General features: G+C 37.1%; 1 protein-coding gene across 1 annotated transcript in view; it reads right to left on the bottom strand.

Annotated features, from left to right (window-relative positions):
- Nucleotides 1-19,099, bottom strand: part of SLC9C2 (solute carrier family 9 member C2 (putative)) — a 109,261-nt gene extending 90,162 nt beyond the window's left edge. The window contains exons 1-5 of the mRNA XM_055111410.2: nucleotides 18,556-19,099; nucleotides 17,455-17,521; nucleotides 15,910-16,010; nucleotides 13,709-13,837; nucleotides 3,455-3,620 (exon numbers count right to left, since the gene is read on the bottom strand). Of these exons, the coding sequence (XP_054967385.2) occupies nucleotides 3,455-3,620; nucleotides 13,709-13,837; nucleotides 15,910-16,010; nucleotides 17,455-17,521; nucleotides 18,556-18,576 (484 nt within the window). The 5' untranslated portion in view covers nucleotides 18,577-19,099. The remainder of the gene's footprint in view (nucleotides 1-3,454; nucleotides 3,621-13,708; nucleotides 13,838-15,909; nucleotides 16,011-17,454; nucleotides 17,522-18,555) is intronic.
- Between the last annotated feature and the right edge of the window lie 1,761 nt (nucleotides 19,100-20,860).

Raw genomic sequence — 20,860 nt, 5'->3', positions numbered from 1 at the left:
AAGAAAACCTAGGCATTACCATTCAGGACATAGGCATGGGCAAGGACTTCATGTCTAAAACACCAAAAGCAATGGCAACAAAAGCCAAAATTGACAAATGGGATCTAATTAAACTAAAGAGCTTCTGCACAGCAAAAGAAACTACCATCAGAGTGAACAGGCAACCTACAAAATGGGAGAAAATTTTCGCAACCTACTCATCTGACAAAGGGCTAATATCCAGAATCTACAACGAACTCAAACAAATTTACTAGAAAAAAACAAACAACCCCATCAAAAAGTGGGCAAAGGACATGAACAGACACTTCTCAAAAGAAGACATTTATGCAGCCAAAAAACACATGAAAAAATGCTCATCATCACTGGCCATCAGAGAAATGCAAATCAAAACCACAATGAGATACCATCTCACACCAGTTAGAATGGCAATCATTAAAAAGTCAGGAAACAACAGGTGCTGGAGAGGATGTGGAGAAATAGGAACACTTTTACACTGTTGGTGGGACTGTAAACTAGTTCAACCATTGTGGAAGTCAGTGTGGCGATTCCTCAGTGATCTAGAACTGGAAATACCATTTGACCCAGCCATCCCATTACTGGGTATATACCCAAAGGACTATAAATCATGCTGCTATAAAGACACATGCACACATATGTTTATTGCGGCATTATTCACGATAGCAAAGACTTGGAACCAACCCAAATGTCCAACAATGATAGACTGGATTAAGAAAATGTGGCACATATACACCATGGAATACTATGCAGCCATAAAAAATGATGAGTTCATGTCCTTTGTAGGAACATGGATGAAATTGGAAATCATCATTCTCAGTAAACTATCACAAGAACAAAAAACCAAACACCGCATATTCTCACTCATAGGTGGGAATTGAACAATGAGATCACATGGACACAGGAAGGGGAATATCACACTCTGGGGACTGTTGTGGTGTTGGGGGAGGGGGGAGGGATAGCATTGGGAGATATACCTAATGCTAGATGACGAGATGGTGGGTGCAGCGCACCAGCATGGCACATGTATACATATGTAAGTAACCCGCACAATGTGCACACGTACCCTAAAACTTAAAGTATAATAATAAAAATAAATAAATAAATAAAAGAAATTGTAGTTCTGTATAATTTTAGGCATTTGGCAAAAAATAGTTTTTACTTAAAAAAATAATGTATTATGACTATTTTATTTAATAATTTCTTTTATTTAAGAAAACTGTTTTGAAGAAAGAACCATTTATCTAATTCACACAAAGGGACAATATGATGGCCCAGCCAACACCCAAAACAAGTGAGAGTGGCTTTCCCAATAAAAATAAGTCAAATTTGTCTTATCAGGAGACAATGCTACTGGATCCAGAATCTATCTAACCTTCTGAGTGTTGTTGACATAAAAAAATATAAAAATTAAGAGCCAACCCAATACCTTCACTAGTTTTGTCTTAAAGCAATAGAAGACTTTCAGCCGGGTGCAGTGGCTCATGCCTGTAATCCCAGCACTTTGGGAGGCCGAGGTGGGTGGATCATCTGAGGTCAGGAGTTCGAGATCAGCCTGGCCAACATGGCAAAACCCCCTCTCTACTAAAAAATACAAAAATTATCCGGGCATAGCAGCACATGGCTGTAATCCCAGCTACTCGGGAGGCTGAGGCAGGAGAATCGCTTAAACCCAGGGGGTGGAGGTTGCCATGAGCCAAGATCGTGCCATTGCACTCCAGCCTGGGGTATAGAGCGAAACTCCGTCTCAAAAAATAAAAAAATATAAAAAAAAGACTTTCTACTATACTCCTTTTTTTGAAAAAAAAATTGAATGTTGAAACTGCAATAAATAACATTTATAGTTTATTATAACCATTTACAGTCAAGAGAGTGCAGAAAGGAGAGCAGGAAGCAAAATGAGGTAATGAAACAAGAGGTAAATACAAATGGTTGAAAGAATAAGACAGGTAAGGAAAGACAGAAAAAAATTGTACTTATGGGAGCAAAGAGAAAAAAGAGAACAGGATCAGTGTCTTTGAGAAATGTATCTACCTTGTAACAATTTAGAACAGAACCTCCAAAAGTGCCTAAAACCCTATGTTTTCCCAGCTAGGAGTATGAAAATAAGAATATCACAAGCTGGAAAGGTTGGAGGTTTCTCACTCCACTCATAAGGTAGTATATTTCCACTAAATACAACTGATACTTTAAAATTGGTTAGGAAAATATTTCTGAGTCAAAAACAGAAACCATAGCATCTAGTCATTCATGTTGATGCTGCTGTGTTAATAAAACCTGACCGTTTGACCCAGCAATCCCATTACTGGGTAAATACCCAAAGGAATATAAATCATTCTACTATAAAGACACATACACATGTATGTTTATTACAGCACTATTTACAATAGCAAAGACATGGAACCAACCCAAATGCCCATCCATGATAGACTGGATAAAGAAAATGTGGTACATAAACACCATGGAACACTATGCAGCCATAAAAAGGAATGAGATCATGTCCTTTGCAGGGACATGGCTGAAGCTTGAAGCCATCATCCTCAGCAAACTAACACAGGAACAGAAAACCAAACACCACATGTTCTCACTCATAAGTGGGAGTTGAACAATGAGAACATATGGACACAGGGAGGGGAACAACACACACCGGGGCCTGTTGGGGGGTGGAGGTGAGGGGAGCGAGCTTAGAGTACAGGTCAATAGGTGCAGCAAACTACCATGACACACATATACCTATGTAACAAATCTGCACATTCTGCACGTGTATCCCATTTTTGTTGTTGTTGTTGTTGTTGTTGTTGTTGTTTTTAGAAGGAACAAAGAAAAAAAAACCTGACAATAGGGGGATATTTCAGAGTGAAATCATCTTCCACCTTACCAAATAATATGGGAAATAGTGCAGGACTCCAAATCCTCTTGGGAATAAGCCTTTATTGAGTAATACGTTTGAGTGCCAAACTGTATCCTTACCCCTTTTCTTGAAGATAAACTATAACCCCCTCCACCACCTGCCAAACCTTAGCTATTCCAAATGGAGGCAGTTCTAACAAGAGGTAGCAAGGCCTTGGAATAGTCTCGTTAGGGATCTTTAATGTTTCCCCTTATTGGTAAACAAACTCACCAACTTAGAATATCTACCTTGTGGCTAAGAATTCACTGGAACAGAATAATAATGCCAATTTTTATCACCTTCTAGGTTACTTTTTCTTTGAAAAAATTGAAAAACTTCCTTGGAGATTATAATTTATCTCATCTCCTTGGTGGTTGTCTTATTTGACTGTCTCCTTGAAGTCAATCAGTGCTCTACCTCTCAAGGTGAAAAAAAAAGCACAGATTCTTATTCTTCTGGGTGCACAATTCATGCAAGAAAAATATAATCAAAAGAAAATAATGTACCCTTATATTTTCAAGATAAGAGAGAGAAATAAATGTGACATACCAATAGTTTTTAGTGAATTCACAGAACGAAGAGGATCTATAATGCCAAGGGTGATGCTAAAGAGTAGGCAAGATTGCAAATCCCATGAATCTTTATTGAATTTTATAACGACATATCCAATTATGATGCTTGCTGTAGAAAAGCTAATTAATCCAGTTAACAAGACCTGTGAACCAATTCATAACACAGTATTAGACTTAACATCTAAAGATGGCATGATGGCATTTACTTATATCCTAAGAGTCAGATCTTGGTTGTAAATGTTATACAATTACCCTGGAAGATAACATTAAAAGGTATTCTAGTTTAACCACCTTCCACAAAGAAACCGCCCCTTTCAAATAAGCAAGATTCTACCTTATTATTAAAAAGACTGACTCAACTATCTTTCTTGTTGTTATTCTAGTTCAATGGTTCTCAATATGAAAGGTTCTTAAACAGAATGCAAATTTCTCCTGCTTCTATATAAAACATATCCTGATTAGTTTGGAAAGTCAATTGTTAGTGACATATTGTGTCTGGTACATGACACAAATTTATATACCAAGACTCTAAAATAGTCACAGAAAATCCCCCCCTTTACCTTTTATTAGTTGTAAAATAAGTAGTTCTGCAATAGAGAAAGGGGAGGCCATGAAATGCTTGAGATTAAGTGATTTACAGAGTTTTGTAATTTCTATGCACACATTGTTTATGCCCAAGTATAAGAAAGTATTTATTTTTCAAAGTTCTCTTCAGGAAAAAAAAAGTTGTGTTATTCAATCCTTTTCTTATTTTCCATCTCTGTCTTTTGTTTTACTTTCTGTGAGGTTTTCACAATTTGACCATTAGGTCCTTTTATTTCTTTATCTATTGTAACGTCATATGCTTTTTCTTCTTAAATCTCTTAAGAGCATAAATTACATTAAGCAATTTTTTAAATGTTAAATTAACCTTGTTCTGAAATAAACACAACTTGATCATGTATTTATTATTTATATGTTACTAGATATATTTGTGCCAAAATTTGTGTGGAATTGTTCTATGTTTGTGGGTGACATGGACTTATGATTTTTCTTTCTCTTTATATTCCTGTATAGTTTTGGTGTTAAGATTAAACAAGGCTTATAAAATAAGTAAGGGAGGAGGCCAGGTGCAGTGGCTCATGCCCATAATCCCAGCACTTTAGGAGGCAAGGCAGGAGGATATCTTGAGTTCAGTAGTGTAAGACCAGCCTGGGAAACATAGTGAGACTCCCACCTCTACAAAAAAAAAAAATTAAAAATTAGCTGAGCATGGTGGTGCACACCTGTAGTACCAGCTACTCAGGAAACTGAGGTGGGAGGATTGCTTAAGCACAGGAGTTTGAGGTTGCGATGAACCATGATATTACCACTGCACTCCAACCTGGCCAACAGAGAAAGACTCTTGTCTCTAAAAATAAAATAAGTGTGGGAGGATTTCCTCTTTTACTCTTGTCTGTAAGACATAAGATTGGAGTTATCTTTCATACTGGTTCACATAACTTACATTTAAAATAGTTTGGGTCTCATTTTTTTTGGAACATTTTTATTTGCCAATTCAATTTTTAATGATTATGGGACTATTTGGGTCTCTTTAAATTCTAGAGTAGGCCAGCCACGGTGGCTCATGCCTGTAATCCCAACACTTTGGAAGATTGAGGCAGGAGGATTGCTTGAGGCCAGAAGCCTAGAAAGCAGCCTGGACAAGAGAGCGAGACCTTGCCTTTATTAAAAATAAGAAAAAATTAGCCAGGCATGGTGGCATGTGCCTGTAGCCCCAGCTATTCCAGAAGCTGAGATGGGAGGATCACTTGAGCCCAGGAGGTCGAGGCTGGAGTGAGGGGTAATCATGCCACTGTACTCTATCCTGGGTGACAGAGCTAGACTCTGTCTCAAAAATATATGTAAATAAATAAAAAGAATTTCTAGTGTAAGTTTTGGCAAATTACATATTTTTAGGAATTTCCCATTTTGTCCAAATTTTTAAATATTTTTGCTGAATCACAAAGAAAATAAGGCATCAAAACTAGAGGGATGCAATCAAAGCAGTGTTTAAAGGGAAACTTATAACATTAAATGCATATATTGGAAAAGAATAAAGGTTAAAAATGTTTATGATTCAATTAAGCCTAGCAGTAGGTTACATATTGTTAAAGTAGTAAATGGGAAGCTAAATTTGAGGAAATTACGTACAATACAGCACTGAAAGATAAAAGACAGAGAATTTAAAATCATGGAGAATATGATGGAAAATCTACAACTAATGGGAATTTAAGAATGAAATAACAAGGCCTGGCGCCACGGCTCACTCCTACAATCCCAGCACTCTGGGGGGCCCAGGCGAGCAGATCTTCTGAGGTTAGGAGTTCCAGACCAGCCTGGCCAACATGGTGAAACCCCGTCTCTACTAAAAATGCAAAAATTAGCCAGGTGTGGTGGCGGATGCCTGTAATCCTAGCTGCTCAGGAGGCTGAGGCAGGAGAATTGCTTGAACCCAGGAAGCAGAGGTCACAGTGAGCTGAGATTGTGCCATGGCACTCCAGCCTGGGCAACAGAGTGAGACTCCATCTCAAAAAAAAAAAGAAAAGAAAGAACAGAGTATAGAAAATGTTTAAAAGATAATAGCCGAAATTGTGGCTAGAATTGATGAACTATATTAATTCTCAGATTTAGTAACCATAAGAAGTCTTAATATGTATAAATAAAAAGATACTAACACCCAGAAACATCACAGTGAAACTAAAATAGTCCTCCTTTATCTGCAAGGGATATGCTCCAAGACCCCAGTGGATGCCTAAAACCACGGATAGTACCCAACCCTATATACACTATGGTTTTTTAAAATACATATATATCTATGATAATGTTTAATTTATAAATTAGGCACAGTAAAAGATTAACAACAATAACTAATAATAAAATAGAACAAGTATAACCATATGACAGCATCACTACTCTTGCACTCTGGAGCTATTATAAAGTAAAATAAGGGTTATATGAACACAAGCACTGTGATACTGTATGTTCTATCTGATAACAGAGATGGCCACTAAGTGACTAATGGGCAGGAGATAATGTATACACAGTGGGTATGCTGGCCAAAGGGATGATTCACTTCCTGGGCAAGACAGAGTAAAATGGCACAAGATTTTATCACACTACTCAGAAAGGCACACAATTTGAAACTCATGAATTTTTCTGGAATTTTTCATTTAATATTTTCTTTTAAAAAATACTTTTATTTTAGGTTCTGGGGTACATGTGTAGGTTTGTTATATAGGTAAACTTGTGTCATGGGGGTTTGTTGTGCAGATTTTTTCATCACCCAGGTACTAAGCCGAGTATACAATAGTTATTTTTTCTGAACCCTCAAGTAGGCCCCAGTGTCTGTTGTTCCCCTCTTTGTGTCCATGAGTTCTCACCATTTAGCTTCCACTTGTAAGTGAGAGCATGCAGTATTTGGTTTTCTGTTACTGCATTAGTTTGGTAAGGATAATAGCCTCCAGCTCCATCCATGTTCCCGCAAAAGACATGATCTCATTCTTTTTTATGGCTGCACAGTATTCCATGGCAAATATGTACATTTTCTTTATACAATCTGGCATTGATGGGCGTTAAGTTGATTCCATATCTTTGCTATTGTGACTAGTGCTGCAATGAATATTCATGTGCATGTGTCTTTATGGCAGAATGATTTATAGTCCTTTGGGTATATATCCCATAATGGGATTGCTGGGTTGAATGGTCGTTCTATTTTTAGCTCTTTGAGGAATTGCCACACTGCTTTCCACAGTGATTGAACTAATTTACACTCCCACCAAGATTGTATAAGTATTCCCTTTTCTCTGGAACCTCGACAGTATCTATTATTTTTTGACTTTTTAATAGCAGCCATTCTGACTGGTGTGAGATAGTATCTCATTGTGGTTTTGATTTGCATATCTCTATTGTCAGTGATGTTGAGCTTTTTTTCATATGCTCATTGGCTGCAAGTATGTCTTCTTTTGAAGGGTGTCTGTTTTTATCCTTTGCCCACTTTTTAATGGAGTTGTTTTCTTGTAAATTTGTCTAAATTCCTTATAGATGCTAGATATTAGACCTTTGTCACATGCATAGTTTGCAAATATTTTATCCTATTCTATAGGCTGTTTGCTCTGTTGATAGTTTCTTTTGCTGTGCATAAGCCCTTAAGTTTAATTAAATCCTATTTGTTAATTTTTGCTTTTGTTGCAGTTGCCTTTGGCATCTTTCATTATGAACTCTTTGCTTGTTCCTATGTCCAGAATGGTATTTCCTAGCTTATCTTCCATGGTTTTTATAGTTTTAGGTTTTATGTTTAAATCTTTAATCCATCTTGAGTTGATTTTTGTATATGATGTAAGAAAGGGGTCCAATTTCAACCTTCTGCATATAGCTAGCCAGCTATCGAAGCACAATTCATTGACTAGGGAGTCCTTTACCCATTGTTTGTTTTTATCAGCTTTGTTGAAGATCAGACGGTTTTAGGTGTGCAGCCTTATTTCTGGGCTCTGTATTCTGTTCCATTGGTCTATGTGTCTGTTTTTGTACCATGCTGTTTTGATTACTGTAGTCCTGTAGTACAGTTTGAAGTTGGATAATGTGATACCTCCAGCTTTGTTCTTTTTGCTTAGGATTGCTTTAGCTATTTGGGGTCTTTTTTGGTTCCACATGAATTTTAAAATAGTTTTTTTCTAGTTCTGTGAAGAACATCTTCGGCAGTTTGATAGAAATAGCACTGAATCTGTAAATTGCTTTGGGTAGTATGGCCATTTTAATGATACTGATTCTTTCTATCCATGAGCATGGAATGTTTTTCCATTTGTTTGTGTCTTCTCTGATTACTTTTAGCAGCGTTTTGTAGTTCTCATTGTAGAGATCTTTCACCTCCCTGGTAAGCTGTATTCTAGATATTTTAGTCTTTTATGTCAATCGTGAATGAGATTGCATTCCTAATTTGGCTCTCAGCTTGGCTGTTTTTGGTGTATTGCAATTCTAATGATTTCATACATTGATTTCCTATCCTGCAACTTTGCTGAAGTTATTTATCAGCTGAAGGAGATTTGGGGCTGAGATTATGGGGTTTCTAGATATAGAATAATGTTGTCTGCAAAGAGGGATAGTTTGACTTCCTCTCTTCCTATTTGGATGCCTCATCTACAAAGGAAACGCCATCAGGCTAACAGTGGACCTCTCAGCACAAACCCTACAAGACAGTAGAGATCAGGAGCCTGTATTCAACATTCTTAAGAAAAAAATCTTCAACCAAGAATTTCCTACCCAGCCAAACTAAACTTCCTAAGCAAAGGAAAAATAAGATCCTTTTCAGATAAGCAAATGCTGAGGGAGTTCATTACCACCAGACCCACCTTACAAGAGATCTTGAATGAAGCCCTAAATATGGAAAGGAAAGACTGTCACCAGCATATACAAAAACACACTTAAGTACACAGATCAGTGACACTATAAAGCAACCTCACAAACAAGTCAGCATAATAAACAGCTAACAACACAATGACAGGATCAAATCCACACATATCAATAATAACCTTGGCCTGGCGCGGTGGCTCATGCCTGTAATCCCAGCACTTTGGGAGGCCGAGGCAAGTGGATCATGAGGTCAGGAGTTTGAGACCAGCCTGGCCAACATGGTAAAACCCCATCTCTACTAAAAATACAAAAATTAGCCAGGTGTGGTGGTGTGCTCCTGTAATCCCAGCTACTAAGGAGGCTGAGGCAGGAGAATCACTTGAACCTGGGAAGTGGAGATTTCAGTGAGACGAGATTGTGCCACTGCACTCTAGCCTGAGCAGTAGAGTGAGACTCTGTCTCAAAATAATAATAATAATAATAATAATAATAATAACATTCAATGTAAATGGACTAAATGCCCTATTTAAAAGGCACAGAGTGACAAGCTAGATTAAAAAGCAAGACCCAATGGTATGATGTCTTCAAGAAACCTATCTCACATGGAATGACACCCATAGACTCAAAATAAAGGAGTGGAGGAAAATCTACCAAGCAAATGGAAATCAGAAAAAATGCAGGGGCTGTTACCCTAATTTTAGACAAAACAGACTTTAAGCCAACAAAGATCAAAAAAGACAAAGAAGGGCATTACATAATGGTAAAGGATTCAATTCAACAAGAAGACCTAACTATCCTAAATATATATGTACCCAACACAGGAGCACCTAGATTCATAAAGCAAGTTCTTAGAGACCTACACTTAATATTTTCAAACCGTAGTTGACCACAAGTAACTGAAACCTTGGATAACTGAAACTGTGGAAAGTGAAATGGTGGATAAAAGGTAACTACTGTACAGAACACCAAAGAAAAAGAGACAATCTGAAAAGAGAGAAAAGACAGGTACTTACAGAAGAATGACAGATTGATAGCAGTTGTCTCAAAAGCAACAATTAGGCTCAGGTATTATTCAAATTGAGACAAAACAGATACATTTTCAGAGAAACAAAGACCACTAAATGAAAAAAGATGACTACTCATAGACCTTTAACGAAAAGGACACAAAATCACAGCTAGATAGGAGTAAGTTCTAGTGTTCTATAACACTGCAGGATGACTATAGTTAACAGCAATATATTATATAGTTTCACATAGCTAGAAGGAAGACATTGAATGTTCCCTACATGAAGAAATAATGTTTCAGAAGATAAATATGCTAATTACCCTGATCTGATCATTATACATTATATATATTGAAAGATCATTATGTATTCCATAACTATGTACAATTATTAGTCAATTTAAAATTACAATTTTTAAAAAGCTGCTAGAGCAAAAATTCAGGAGAAAGGAAGCTGAATCCAGAAAGATGGAGTTGGATGCAAGAAGGAGCAGTGAGCAAAGAAATGGAAATTGATAAGCATGTAGATGAGTGTAGAGAAGCACTGGTACCTAAAACATTACAATCACAATAATAATGATAATGACTAATTTCAGGGATGGTAGTATTATGTCAATAATGTAATAAAATATAAGATAAGAAAGGATAATTAAAGCATTCTGAAGTTCCTGCATTATTTGGAGGAAAGTAGAGATATTTAGCTTTAGACTTGTTAAATCAAATATAATTATTAAAATTTAAGATTTTTAAAACATATGAAACCAGTAAGAATTGTATTTAGGAATATAGCAATTTTGACTGCATTTAACAGAAAAGAGCACTTACAGTGTCAATAAATGGAGATTTTGGTTGTTTTGTTTTTTGTTTTTGTTTTTGAGACAGAGTCTCGCTCTGTTGCCCAGGCTGGAGTGCAATGGCACAATCTTTGCTCACTGCAACCTCTGTCTCCCAGGTTCAAGTGATGCTGCTGCCTCAGCCTCCTGAGTAGCTGGGATTACAGGTCCATGCCACCATGCCTGGCTAATTTTTTGTATTTTTAGTAGAAATGGGGTTTCTACTAAACCTGACCTCGTAATCTGCCTGCCTTGGCCTCCCAAAGTGCTGGGATTACAGGCATGAGCCACTGTACCTCAAGTAATCCTAAATCCAGAATAAACAGCCTTATGTTAGTATGTTGGCTCTCAATGCTCTTAAGGACCCAGGCTCTTTTTTTCTCTTTATGTTCAATCATATGTAGTGCCTGTTCTCATGTTCACCACTTCACAATCTCAAGATGGATACTCATTCTAGCCCACTGGAGGGCTCCAGGCAGAAAGAGAGGTAAAGCAAAGAGCAAAAAGCACATGCCAGCTGATTTGACCCCCTTATTAAGGGCTTTCTAGAAGCCTATTCAGCAAACTTTTGTACACTTTTTATTGGCCAAACTATCTTCTTAGGGTACCAAAGTTGTTAGGGATGCTTGGAAATATGATATTTTACATAAGCCTATTGCCATACCAAACGAAAAATTTTAACTTTCTGTAAGTGAGAAAGAGAGGGAGACTGCATATTGGATAAGCAACCAGAAATGCCTGCCACCAAAAAATAGAACATAAAATTTTTTAATTAGTAGAAGGAACAAAGGGGATAAAGAAAACTGAATTCAATTAATTCAGAAAAGGAAGAATGAGAAAAACCATGTAAATAAAAGGATGAAATAATATGTGAGAAAAAGTCAAAATATATTTCTTTTAAAAACTTTATTTTCAATTTATAAACAGTAAAATCTACTCTTTTGGTGTACAGTTATATGAGTTTTGATAAATGCATACAGTTATGTAATCACACCACAACTAAGAAACAAAACAGATACATCACTCCCAAAAGTTTCCTCATGCTATATCTTTGTGATCAATTCTTTTCCCCAACACCATTCCCTAGCAACCAATGATGTTCTCCAGACCTACAGTTTTGCCATTTTTAGAAGGTCTATGAATGTAATTTTATAATTTGTATGTACCCCTTGGAGGCTGGCTTATTTCTCTTAGCACAATGCATTTTAAATTCTTCCTTGTTGTGCCTATCGATACTCCATTCCTTTTTTATTGCTGAGTAATATTTCATTGTAAGATGTTCCACGATTTGTTTATTCATTCACCAGTGGAAGAATGTTTGTTTCCAGACATTTGAGATTATAAATAAAGCTGCTATACAGATTCATATAAAGGTTTTGTAAACATAAGTTTTCATGTCTCTTGGGTAAATACACAGGAGTGAGATTGGTGAGTCATGTGGCAAGTATATATTTAACTTTATAAGAAACTCCCAAACTGTTTCCCAAAGTGGTTGTACCATTTTGCATTCTCACCAACAATGTATGCAAGTTTCATTGTCTTCATATCTTCACCAGCACTTGGCATTAACAGGTTTGTTGTTGCTATTCCAATAGGTACATAGTGGTATCTCATTGTGGTTTTAGTGTGTATTTCTCTAATGACTTAGGATGTTGAGCGTCTTTCCAAGTGCTTTTATTCCATCCATATATCTTCCTTGGTGTCTCAAATCTGTTCAAATCTTTTCTCTTCTAAATCTATTTTTAATTACAATAAATACTAATGGACTAAACTAGTTTTTAAAAAGAAGCAGAAATTATCAACCTGTATAAAATAAAAAAAATCCAACTGTATACTATTAAAAAGATACCAAAATGTTGAAAACAAAAGGATGGAAAAATTATAGCAGGCAAATACCAAAATAAAGCTGATGTAACTATAGTCAATTTTACACATAAAATTGATTTAAGGCAAAAAGCATTATTTGGGATAAAAGGTAACTAAATAATAAGAAAAAAATTAACTGGGAAAAACAGCAATACTTGTAGACACTTAATAACAACCTCTATTTGTATAAAGTAAAAACTGACATAATTGCAAGGAGAAATTGATAAATCCACAGTGATAGTGGAAACTTGTTAAACTGAACTGAAAAATAATATTGGGAAAAACATAGAAGATTGAACTTCATAATAAAACAATCTACTGAACAAATTTAGACCCCTACACTCAATAATTAGAGAACATACATTTTTATAGCACAACATTTAAAAAAAACCATGTACAAGCCTACAAAGCAAATCTTCACAAATCAAAGAATTGACATATAAAACACGTTCTCTGATCACAGTGTGATAAGAGAAATAATAATAAAACATCATATTTGGAAAATTCAAAACAATTTGTAAATAATTAATGGGTCAAAAAGTATAAGAAAATGTAGAACTGGATGGTGATGAGTACACTAAAAACCAAAACATGTGGGATACCACTAAAAAGAAAATTTAAAACCTTAAATGCACACAGAAAACTAAAAAAAGCTAAAAATGAATCAAATATTAATTCAAGATGTTAGAAAGAACAGAATAAAACCAAAATAAAATGTTCTCTGAAAAAAGAAAGAAAACAGTACAACAGGCATGATTAAGAAAAAAACATAGAAGGCACAAGTAACAATCTTTGCAGGGAAAATGGGCAAATCTACAGAAACAGTTGAGATTAAGTCAGATGTGGGACTAGAATCCAGATTCTGACATTTATTATCCTTGTTTGTGACCTCTAAGCTTCAGTTTGCTCATATGCAAAATGGAAATGTTATTTACTCTGATATTTGCACTGAGAATGCCTAGTCACAATGGTCACTCAGCAAATACTAATTCCTTTCCTCTCCCTTCAATTCTTTTTAGTTAGTAGTTCTATAGAATGAAGAGGGCAAAACAAATAAAATATGACATTTTGTGAATTATTAATCATCTATATAGGCAGCCATATTCTCTATCAACATGCATAAGCAAGAATTGATCGTACTTTGTTTTAAATGTGTTCTTACCTGCCAAAACATTTTCTTGAGTGTATAAAATTCTACATCCAAAGCAACCATAAATATAATTAAAGGTGAAAAGTAAGAATAAAGTGAAAAACTTGATGTTCTTAGAAGAGGGTAGACAATTTGGTGCACCTAAAGTAACAAAGGCAAACAAGAAATTAGTTTGCTACCATTTCCAAGTATTAGAAACTAGGTTGATGCTATGTCAATCAATATAAATTTTAGAATCTTTCAGTTTACAGCTAACAAGAGAGTATCTACAAGGGCAGTCCTAAGGGTCCTGTGGTAGATTTCTTGATCTAGCCATCCAGATAGGTTACCTATATAGACCTCTATTCACCAGATAATTGAGTGGTTTTGGGCTACACAAACACTGCTTGTGGTGTGCAATCAGTATTTTCAAAAGTGATATCCCTACTATTGGTGATATCAGAAAATATTTTTGGTGATTCACAGGTAAGTATTTTTTAATTTGACTGTTAGATGTTTATTTCAATTTGCTTTAGATGAGGGAAAGAATCTTAAACAGGTACTTGTTTCACAAACATTGGCTTAGGATTTTTAAATCTTTAAGTGAGTCAGTAGAGAAAAATAATTCATAGAAAATAGTAGATTGTATACATAAGACATAAATCATGAAGGTTGTACACAGATTAATGGAAAATACAACAATGATTGAAGTGCTATAAATATTCCCTCCTAAAAAGTTTATTTTGTCCCAATCAATAGTTTAACTTTCATTACTTCACCTCCCTATACCTCAGTTTGCTCATCTGTAAAATGGAAATAGAGTATCTGCTTTCAATGGGTTGCTGTGAGAGTGAATAAATTAACTCAAGGGTTAATAAGCTAATAAATTAATAAATACAAAGCACTTAAAAGAGAGCCTGGCACTTAGTAAACACTCTAAAGATGTCAGCTAGTAGTAGTGGTGGTATTTCAGAAGATTAGGAAGAAGCGTTTACAATCCTAGATGGGTACAAGCATTATCTCCATTTTTCAAAAATAAAGGAATGAGTGGAGGCAAATTGTTATTGATCACACTGCTATGCAGTTGAAATCAGAAGTTAATACTAGGTTAATGAATGAATGAATGTTTTCTTGTATCTATGGTATATATTATATGAAGCTATGAAGCGTGTTTTACATTGAATCTGGCAGTGACCATGCCTCATGATGAACACAACTGCTGCCTTTTATAAGCAGGTCTTTTATAAGCAGGCCCTTTTTTTTTTGAGACGGAGTCTCGATCTGTCACCCAGGCTGTAGTGCAGTGGCGCGATCTCAGCTCACTGCAAGCTCCGCTTCCCGGGTTCACGCCATTCTCCTGCCTCAGCCTATAAGCAGGCCTTTTATAAGGCAACAGCAAGGAGGAAGCCAGTGTATGTGCAGGGGAAGGAAGCCAGAGCAAGGCTCCAGAAGCAGATGATGAACCCAAGAGCGCAAACACATTTTCCTTGATTTTTTTTTTTTTTTTTTTGAGACGGAGTCTTGCTCTGTCGCCCAGGCCGGAGTGCAGTGGCGCAATCTCGGCTCACTGCAAGCTCCGTCTCCTGGGTTCACGCCATTCTCCTGCCTCAGCCTCCTGAGTAGCTGGGACTACAGGCGCCCGCCACAACACCTGGCTAATTTTTTGTATTTTTTAGTAGAGAAAGGGTTTCACCGTGTTAGCCGGGATGGTCTTTCCTTGCTTTCTTTCCTTCTTTTTTTTTTGACAGTCTTGCTCTGATGCCCAGGCTGGAGTGTAGCGGTGTGATGTCGGCTCACTGCAACCTCCATCTCCTCCGTTCAAGAGATTCTCATGCCTCAGCCTCCTAAGTCACTAGGATTACAGGCATGGGCCACCCCTTCTAGCTAATTTTTGTATTTTTAGTAGAGATGGGATTTTGCCATGTTGGCCAGGCTGGTCTCAAACTCCTGGCCTCAAGTGATCCACCCACCTCAGCCTCGCAAAGTGCTGGGATAACAACCGTCAGCCACCGCACCTGGCCACATTTTCCTCTTATTACTGCTTTTTTGAAGTTTCCCTAATTGATGTGTCCTTTACTGTGTGGTTATTTTCCAAATTTTTTAATACCAGATAAAATTTTTTGAGTAGCTGTTCCCATAAGAAAAAACATTCCATGCATTCAGGGATGAGATGGGAGTGGACTTTATTTTTGGCATTTTTTCCTTTATTCCCTAATTTATTGTACATACAGTACCTCAACAGAATTGTAGGCCATGTGTCCTATCACGAATCCTGATAGAGAAAGAATCGTCAAAACAATGACTTCAGAATTCTTTAAACACATCTTCAAAAGCCCTAAATGTGAAAAACAGAATAGTTGCATGAGTACTCGAAGTACAGTTTCTACCAAATGTGTATCACTTTTGCACCATCCCAAAGTAAGTCAAGACCTTCTGTATTCAATTAATATTTAATGATGTGGCTTAACTTTGGGAGGGTGCACAAGTGATACACATTTGGTAGAAACTGTACTTTGAGTACTCGTACAACTATTCTGTTTTTCACGTTTAGTACAATATTTACAAAATTACATGAGATAGTCAACACTTTATTATAAAATAGACTTTGTGTTAGATGATTTTCCCTGACTGTAGGCAAATGTAAGTGTTATGAAAGCTTTTAAGGTAGGCTAGGCTCAGTTATGATGTTCAGTAGGTTAGTTGTATTAAATGCATTTCAACTTACAATATTTTAAATTTATGATGGGTTTATTAGGACACAACCTGATATTCAAGGAGCATCTGTACTTCTTACAGGTAAGACCAGATAAAGATATGTTTTTTACACTCTTTCTGCAATGCTCTTTACTACTGGAGCATTTGTCTCTATAAAGGATATACAGCTAGTCCATGGTCATCAGCACCTTGTGATATCAAAAGGGACCAAGGTCATTAGTGAGTATATTAAAGATTCCCAAAGAAAGCAATTTCACTCTTTGATACAATGGGTAAAATTGAAGGAGTTTATACATATTTGCTTCTGTATAGCATTCCTAGTTCCAGAAAGGATTTTAAAGCAGCTATTTTTCCTTTTTCCTAATCCCTAGTGTTGAATTGTGGACTAAAGCATCTGTGTGTTGAATATGTTACTTGATCTGCATGAATATCATTCTCTATACCTGTTGAATTCTTAATCATTGTTTAAGAGGTCCTTATTTGTGAAGCCTTTCCTAATTTCCTTCTTGGGGTTGGGGTGGGTTATTTATCTTCCCTGAAGAGAGATTACACCAAAAGCCATAATAAAATGGACAAAATGAATGACATCAATTATGTAAATCATGAATTGTATGCCTGGGCTCTATTTGTGTGTTTGCTCGTTTGCTCGCATTGTCCTCCCCTCATCTCAGATATTTTGGTCAGGTTAGGTCTGGCCAGGCAGGCAGTGTACAGCTCTTCCTCCTCCTTGTGAGCAGAGAATCTTGACGACACCTTTATAGTTATACTTAACACACTGCATAGTAATTATGTGTTTGCCAATCTCTCCCATGAGAGGGCTTCTTGAAGTTAAGTTATTCTTCTTACATGTCTACCACACTACCATGCTCAGCAAATGTTACTGAATACAGGAATATAGAATAGACACTACTTATAATTAAATGAAGCGAGATTGACAGTATTCATTCATGTCTTATCGTTTCAATGGGCCCCTTCTTTTGATGTTATGTAGTTGTGATGGCTTTCTGCATTGACAAAAGGTTCACAGGGCAGAGGAAAGATGAGTTTCAAAAACAACCACCTACCTCCCAAAACAACAATGAAGCATACAAGCGTTGTGAAATGTTTCTCTTCAACAAGGTAGTCAGCTGGCTGCCCGCAGAGTAAATCAGGTCTGTTACTTTCATTTTGTGCCCAGAAGTAAGAACTCATTTTTGCTGCTGCTTTTCCCCAGACCTAACTTGATGGAGTGGTTTGGTTATTATTGACACTTTCACTTCTGCATGCTAACCTGTATAGCATGCAAAAAGAACATGAGACCTACCAAGATCCAATTCATCCATACCATTTCTACCTAAGATTGTGCCACACTCAGATCTGAACATGTCTCTTCTTGTCACAGGGCACACATTAATACCTCTTGTCCTACCCCTTGCTCCAAGAACATTTTATAGGAACACTAACAGCAGTGTTAGTGTTTACTCCCTGTACTGTTACATGTATATGGGAGAGGGGGTGCATTGATAGGTGCACTTACCATTGTAATGATATAGTAATGTGCTTGCTTTCCCCATTGGACAGTGAGTTTCTCAAAGGCCAGGGCCCGAACTTTCCTTAAGGCCGTGCACATAGCATGTGGCACGAGATAGGCTGTCCAAAAATATTTGATGGGCTGAACTATTTGAGGGGGAAGGAGCATGGATAAATGTTATGCTCCCCCTTCTCTGTGGGTATAAATCATTCTGGAATTCCATTTTACCACTCCAGCCCTAATATATCTTTTTCTTCTCTCAGCACCCTTCCAATAAAAGATGGCAAATGGGAAACAAAGTCAAAGTTGAGTCACACTAGTTAAGGTTGGGAGTGAGGATAAGGGTGAATAACCTGAAAATAAAGGAAAAGACCAAGGTTTGATCATATGATGCCTTTGAGTGAATTAGAAAAAGGCCCCCTTCCTCAGAGCAATGAAGCCTGTCAACAAGGCACATGGCTTGGCATGTGACTACCAGGCTGGATTTCAGCCCCAGTATCCCACCTCAGCTGGTGCTCTGTGTAGGATGTAACCTGTGCAAATCTATGCAGTGGTCCTGAGAAAGATTTGTTCTGTTTTATTTTTCCTTGCAGCTAGCCTTAATCTAAAAATCCTAGAGGTTCCTCAAGTACCTCCAATAATATTTAAGGCTTACCTTTGGTCCTTTGTTTTGCATGTCTACAGGTCACAATGATTCTGGTGTGAAGCAGAGGATGGGCCAGAAAGAGATTCAAAATGCTACATCTTCAAATCACTTCACCTGTCCCTCCAGTAGCCCTTCAGGTCCTTGGCATCTTCAACTCCTGCTATCCTCACATGTAATGACCCTCAAATTAAGTTCTACAAATTACCCAGATCAGAGATATGTTCCTTAAAGATTAAGCTGCTTTAAAGTTGAAATTGAGATGAAGGCTCTCAAAATCCCAAAGAACAATGCACAGTTATGCGTCTGTTTGCCAGGGACAGTACTACCAACTGATATCACACCAAAATCCATTTCCATGCCTACTTCTCATTGGTTTCTTGCCAGCCTGCTTTCGTTCTGATTGGCTGCCTACATTATCCCCACCCCCAATCCAGAAGAAGCCAAGTGATCTAGTTCTTGGGAAGCTTTCATTTTTTAACACTCAAGTTACGTAGGTACCCACAACTGTTTTAACTGATTTTTTTTTTTTTTTTTTTTTTTTTTTTTGCTGACGTTGTAGAATGAATTCATGGATTTTACAAGTATAATCAAAGACAACCAAAAATTTTTACTTTTCCCTTCAAAAGCTAAGTGTAGTGTAGCTAAGTGTAGCTAAGTGTAGCTTCAAAAGCTAAGTGTAGTTTTCCCTTCAAAAGCTCCCCTGTAGTCTAAGTTAGAGAAGAATACTAACAGCGTGTTTTTCCTTCTGTGCTCAGCAAGCCTTATCTGTACTTGCTGGTTTCACATTCCTTGAGGCTCAGGGAGTTCCTGTTTCACCTCCCTAGCGCAGCTGCAAAGTTACAAGGTTAATACAGAAACATGGTTTCCCAGGGATGTGGGACATGTAGTATAGATACATGTAAAAGACTGATCAACTGCCTTTGTTCTCGCTCCTGTAAGTACGCTTCCTGCATCACGTAGCTCCTGGCCACTGACTGCTTAAAAGGTGGCTGCTTTCTTTGTCCAGGGCTCAGACTTTCCTGGACGCTAGTCCTACTGAGCCAGGTGATCACCTTTTAATAAAGACCTTTCCTGAACTCACTCTGTTCGGTCTCTCCCATCTTTGATTGTCCCAAAACAACATAATAGCTGAAATAGTCAAAGATATTAATGTAGACAGAATCTCCTTCTATATTTTTGATATATACTCTATATTTCTTATGCCAACACCATCTGGCTCAGCCCTAACCCTCTTCAACACAGTCTTGTCTCCTCTCTAATTCTTTTTCAGTCATACTGTTTCATTTTATTTTTCTACCTCTCCTTCCTTTTCAATGTTTCTCACTCCCATTTTCCTAACTCCTATCCATCATTGGTTTCCAGTCCTTAATTTGAAGAAACAATGTTACCCATTCTTCATGGGAGGACAAATGCATCCCAAATTCCGTGATGCCTAACTTATATACTTCTTGCCTCAAATATAATTACTAAAAACAAATACAGTATAAATATTAAACAGATGAACAATAATCATCAATTGGTGGGTTACTTTCAAGGAAGAGTTGTTTTGTGACAAATTCTACTCTCTCATTCCTATACCACATTCACCAAGGTTGCTGCACGTCATCTTCTTGAGGGCACCAAGGAGAACATCACAGCAGTAAGATTACACCTTCACTATGTATCAAGAAACCTCTGGCAAGTGAGTCTCAATTCCTACTTCAGACTAAACACAATTCTAATCAACAGCTCTATGACTGTGACAAGCAACATTGGTGCCCACATACTAGCTCCTAAAATATTCTTTATGACTTCCTTTTTTGTACAAACTGATGTGGTTCTTTTAAGCCACTGAGCTCATCCCTACTATAATGCCAAGGACTATGTTAAAAAATAATTGTCTTATTCACAGGCCCTCTCCTAAGAGACCCATTCCTTACTCTTCCCTCTTCTGCCTTTACTTAACTCACCTCATTACCAAGTTCACTACCCTCCTGTTTGGATCTTCACCTTATCTATACCGGCTGTCACCTTGATTCCTCTCAAAATTAAGTTTGACTCTCTCCTTAGTCAAACTGATCTCAGCACTACTCAGTTTGAGTAATGCCCTTCCAGGTTCTGCCTAGTTCCCATCCTACTGCTGTCCCCTCAGGCTCACTCGGTTCACCTAAGCCCTGCAGCTAAGACTCCTGTAGGTTGAATTTAAGTTTCGAAGTTCAGATTCCCCATGGCCTTTAGAAAAATCCTCATACTTCAGGAAAACTTGGAGGAAATCCATAAAGTCAGTTAGCTTACACATAGTTCTGAAAGCTAAAGAAAGCAATAACTAAAATAT

Source organism: Pan paniscus, chromosome 1, assembly GCF_029289425.2.
Source record: "Pan paniscus chromosome 1, NHGRI_mPanPan1-v2.0_pri, whole genome shotgun sequence".
Lineage (NCBI taxonomy): Eukaryota > Metazoa > Chordata > Mammalia > Primates > Hominidae > Pan > Pan paniscus.
This window is presented reverse-complemented; position numbering and strand designations above follow the sequence as displayed.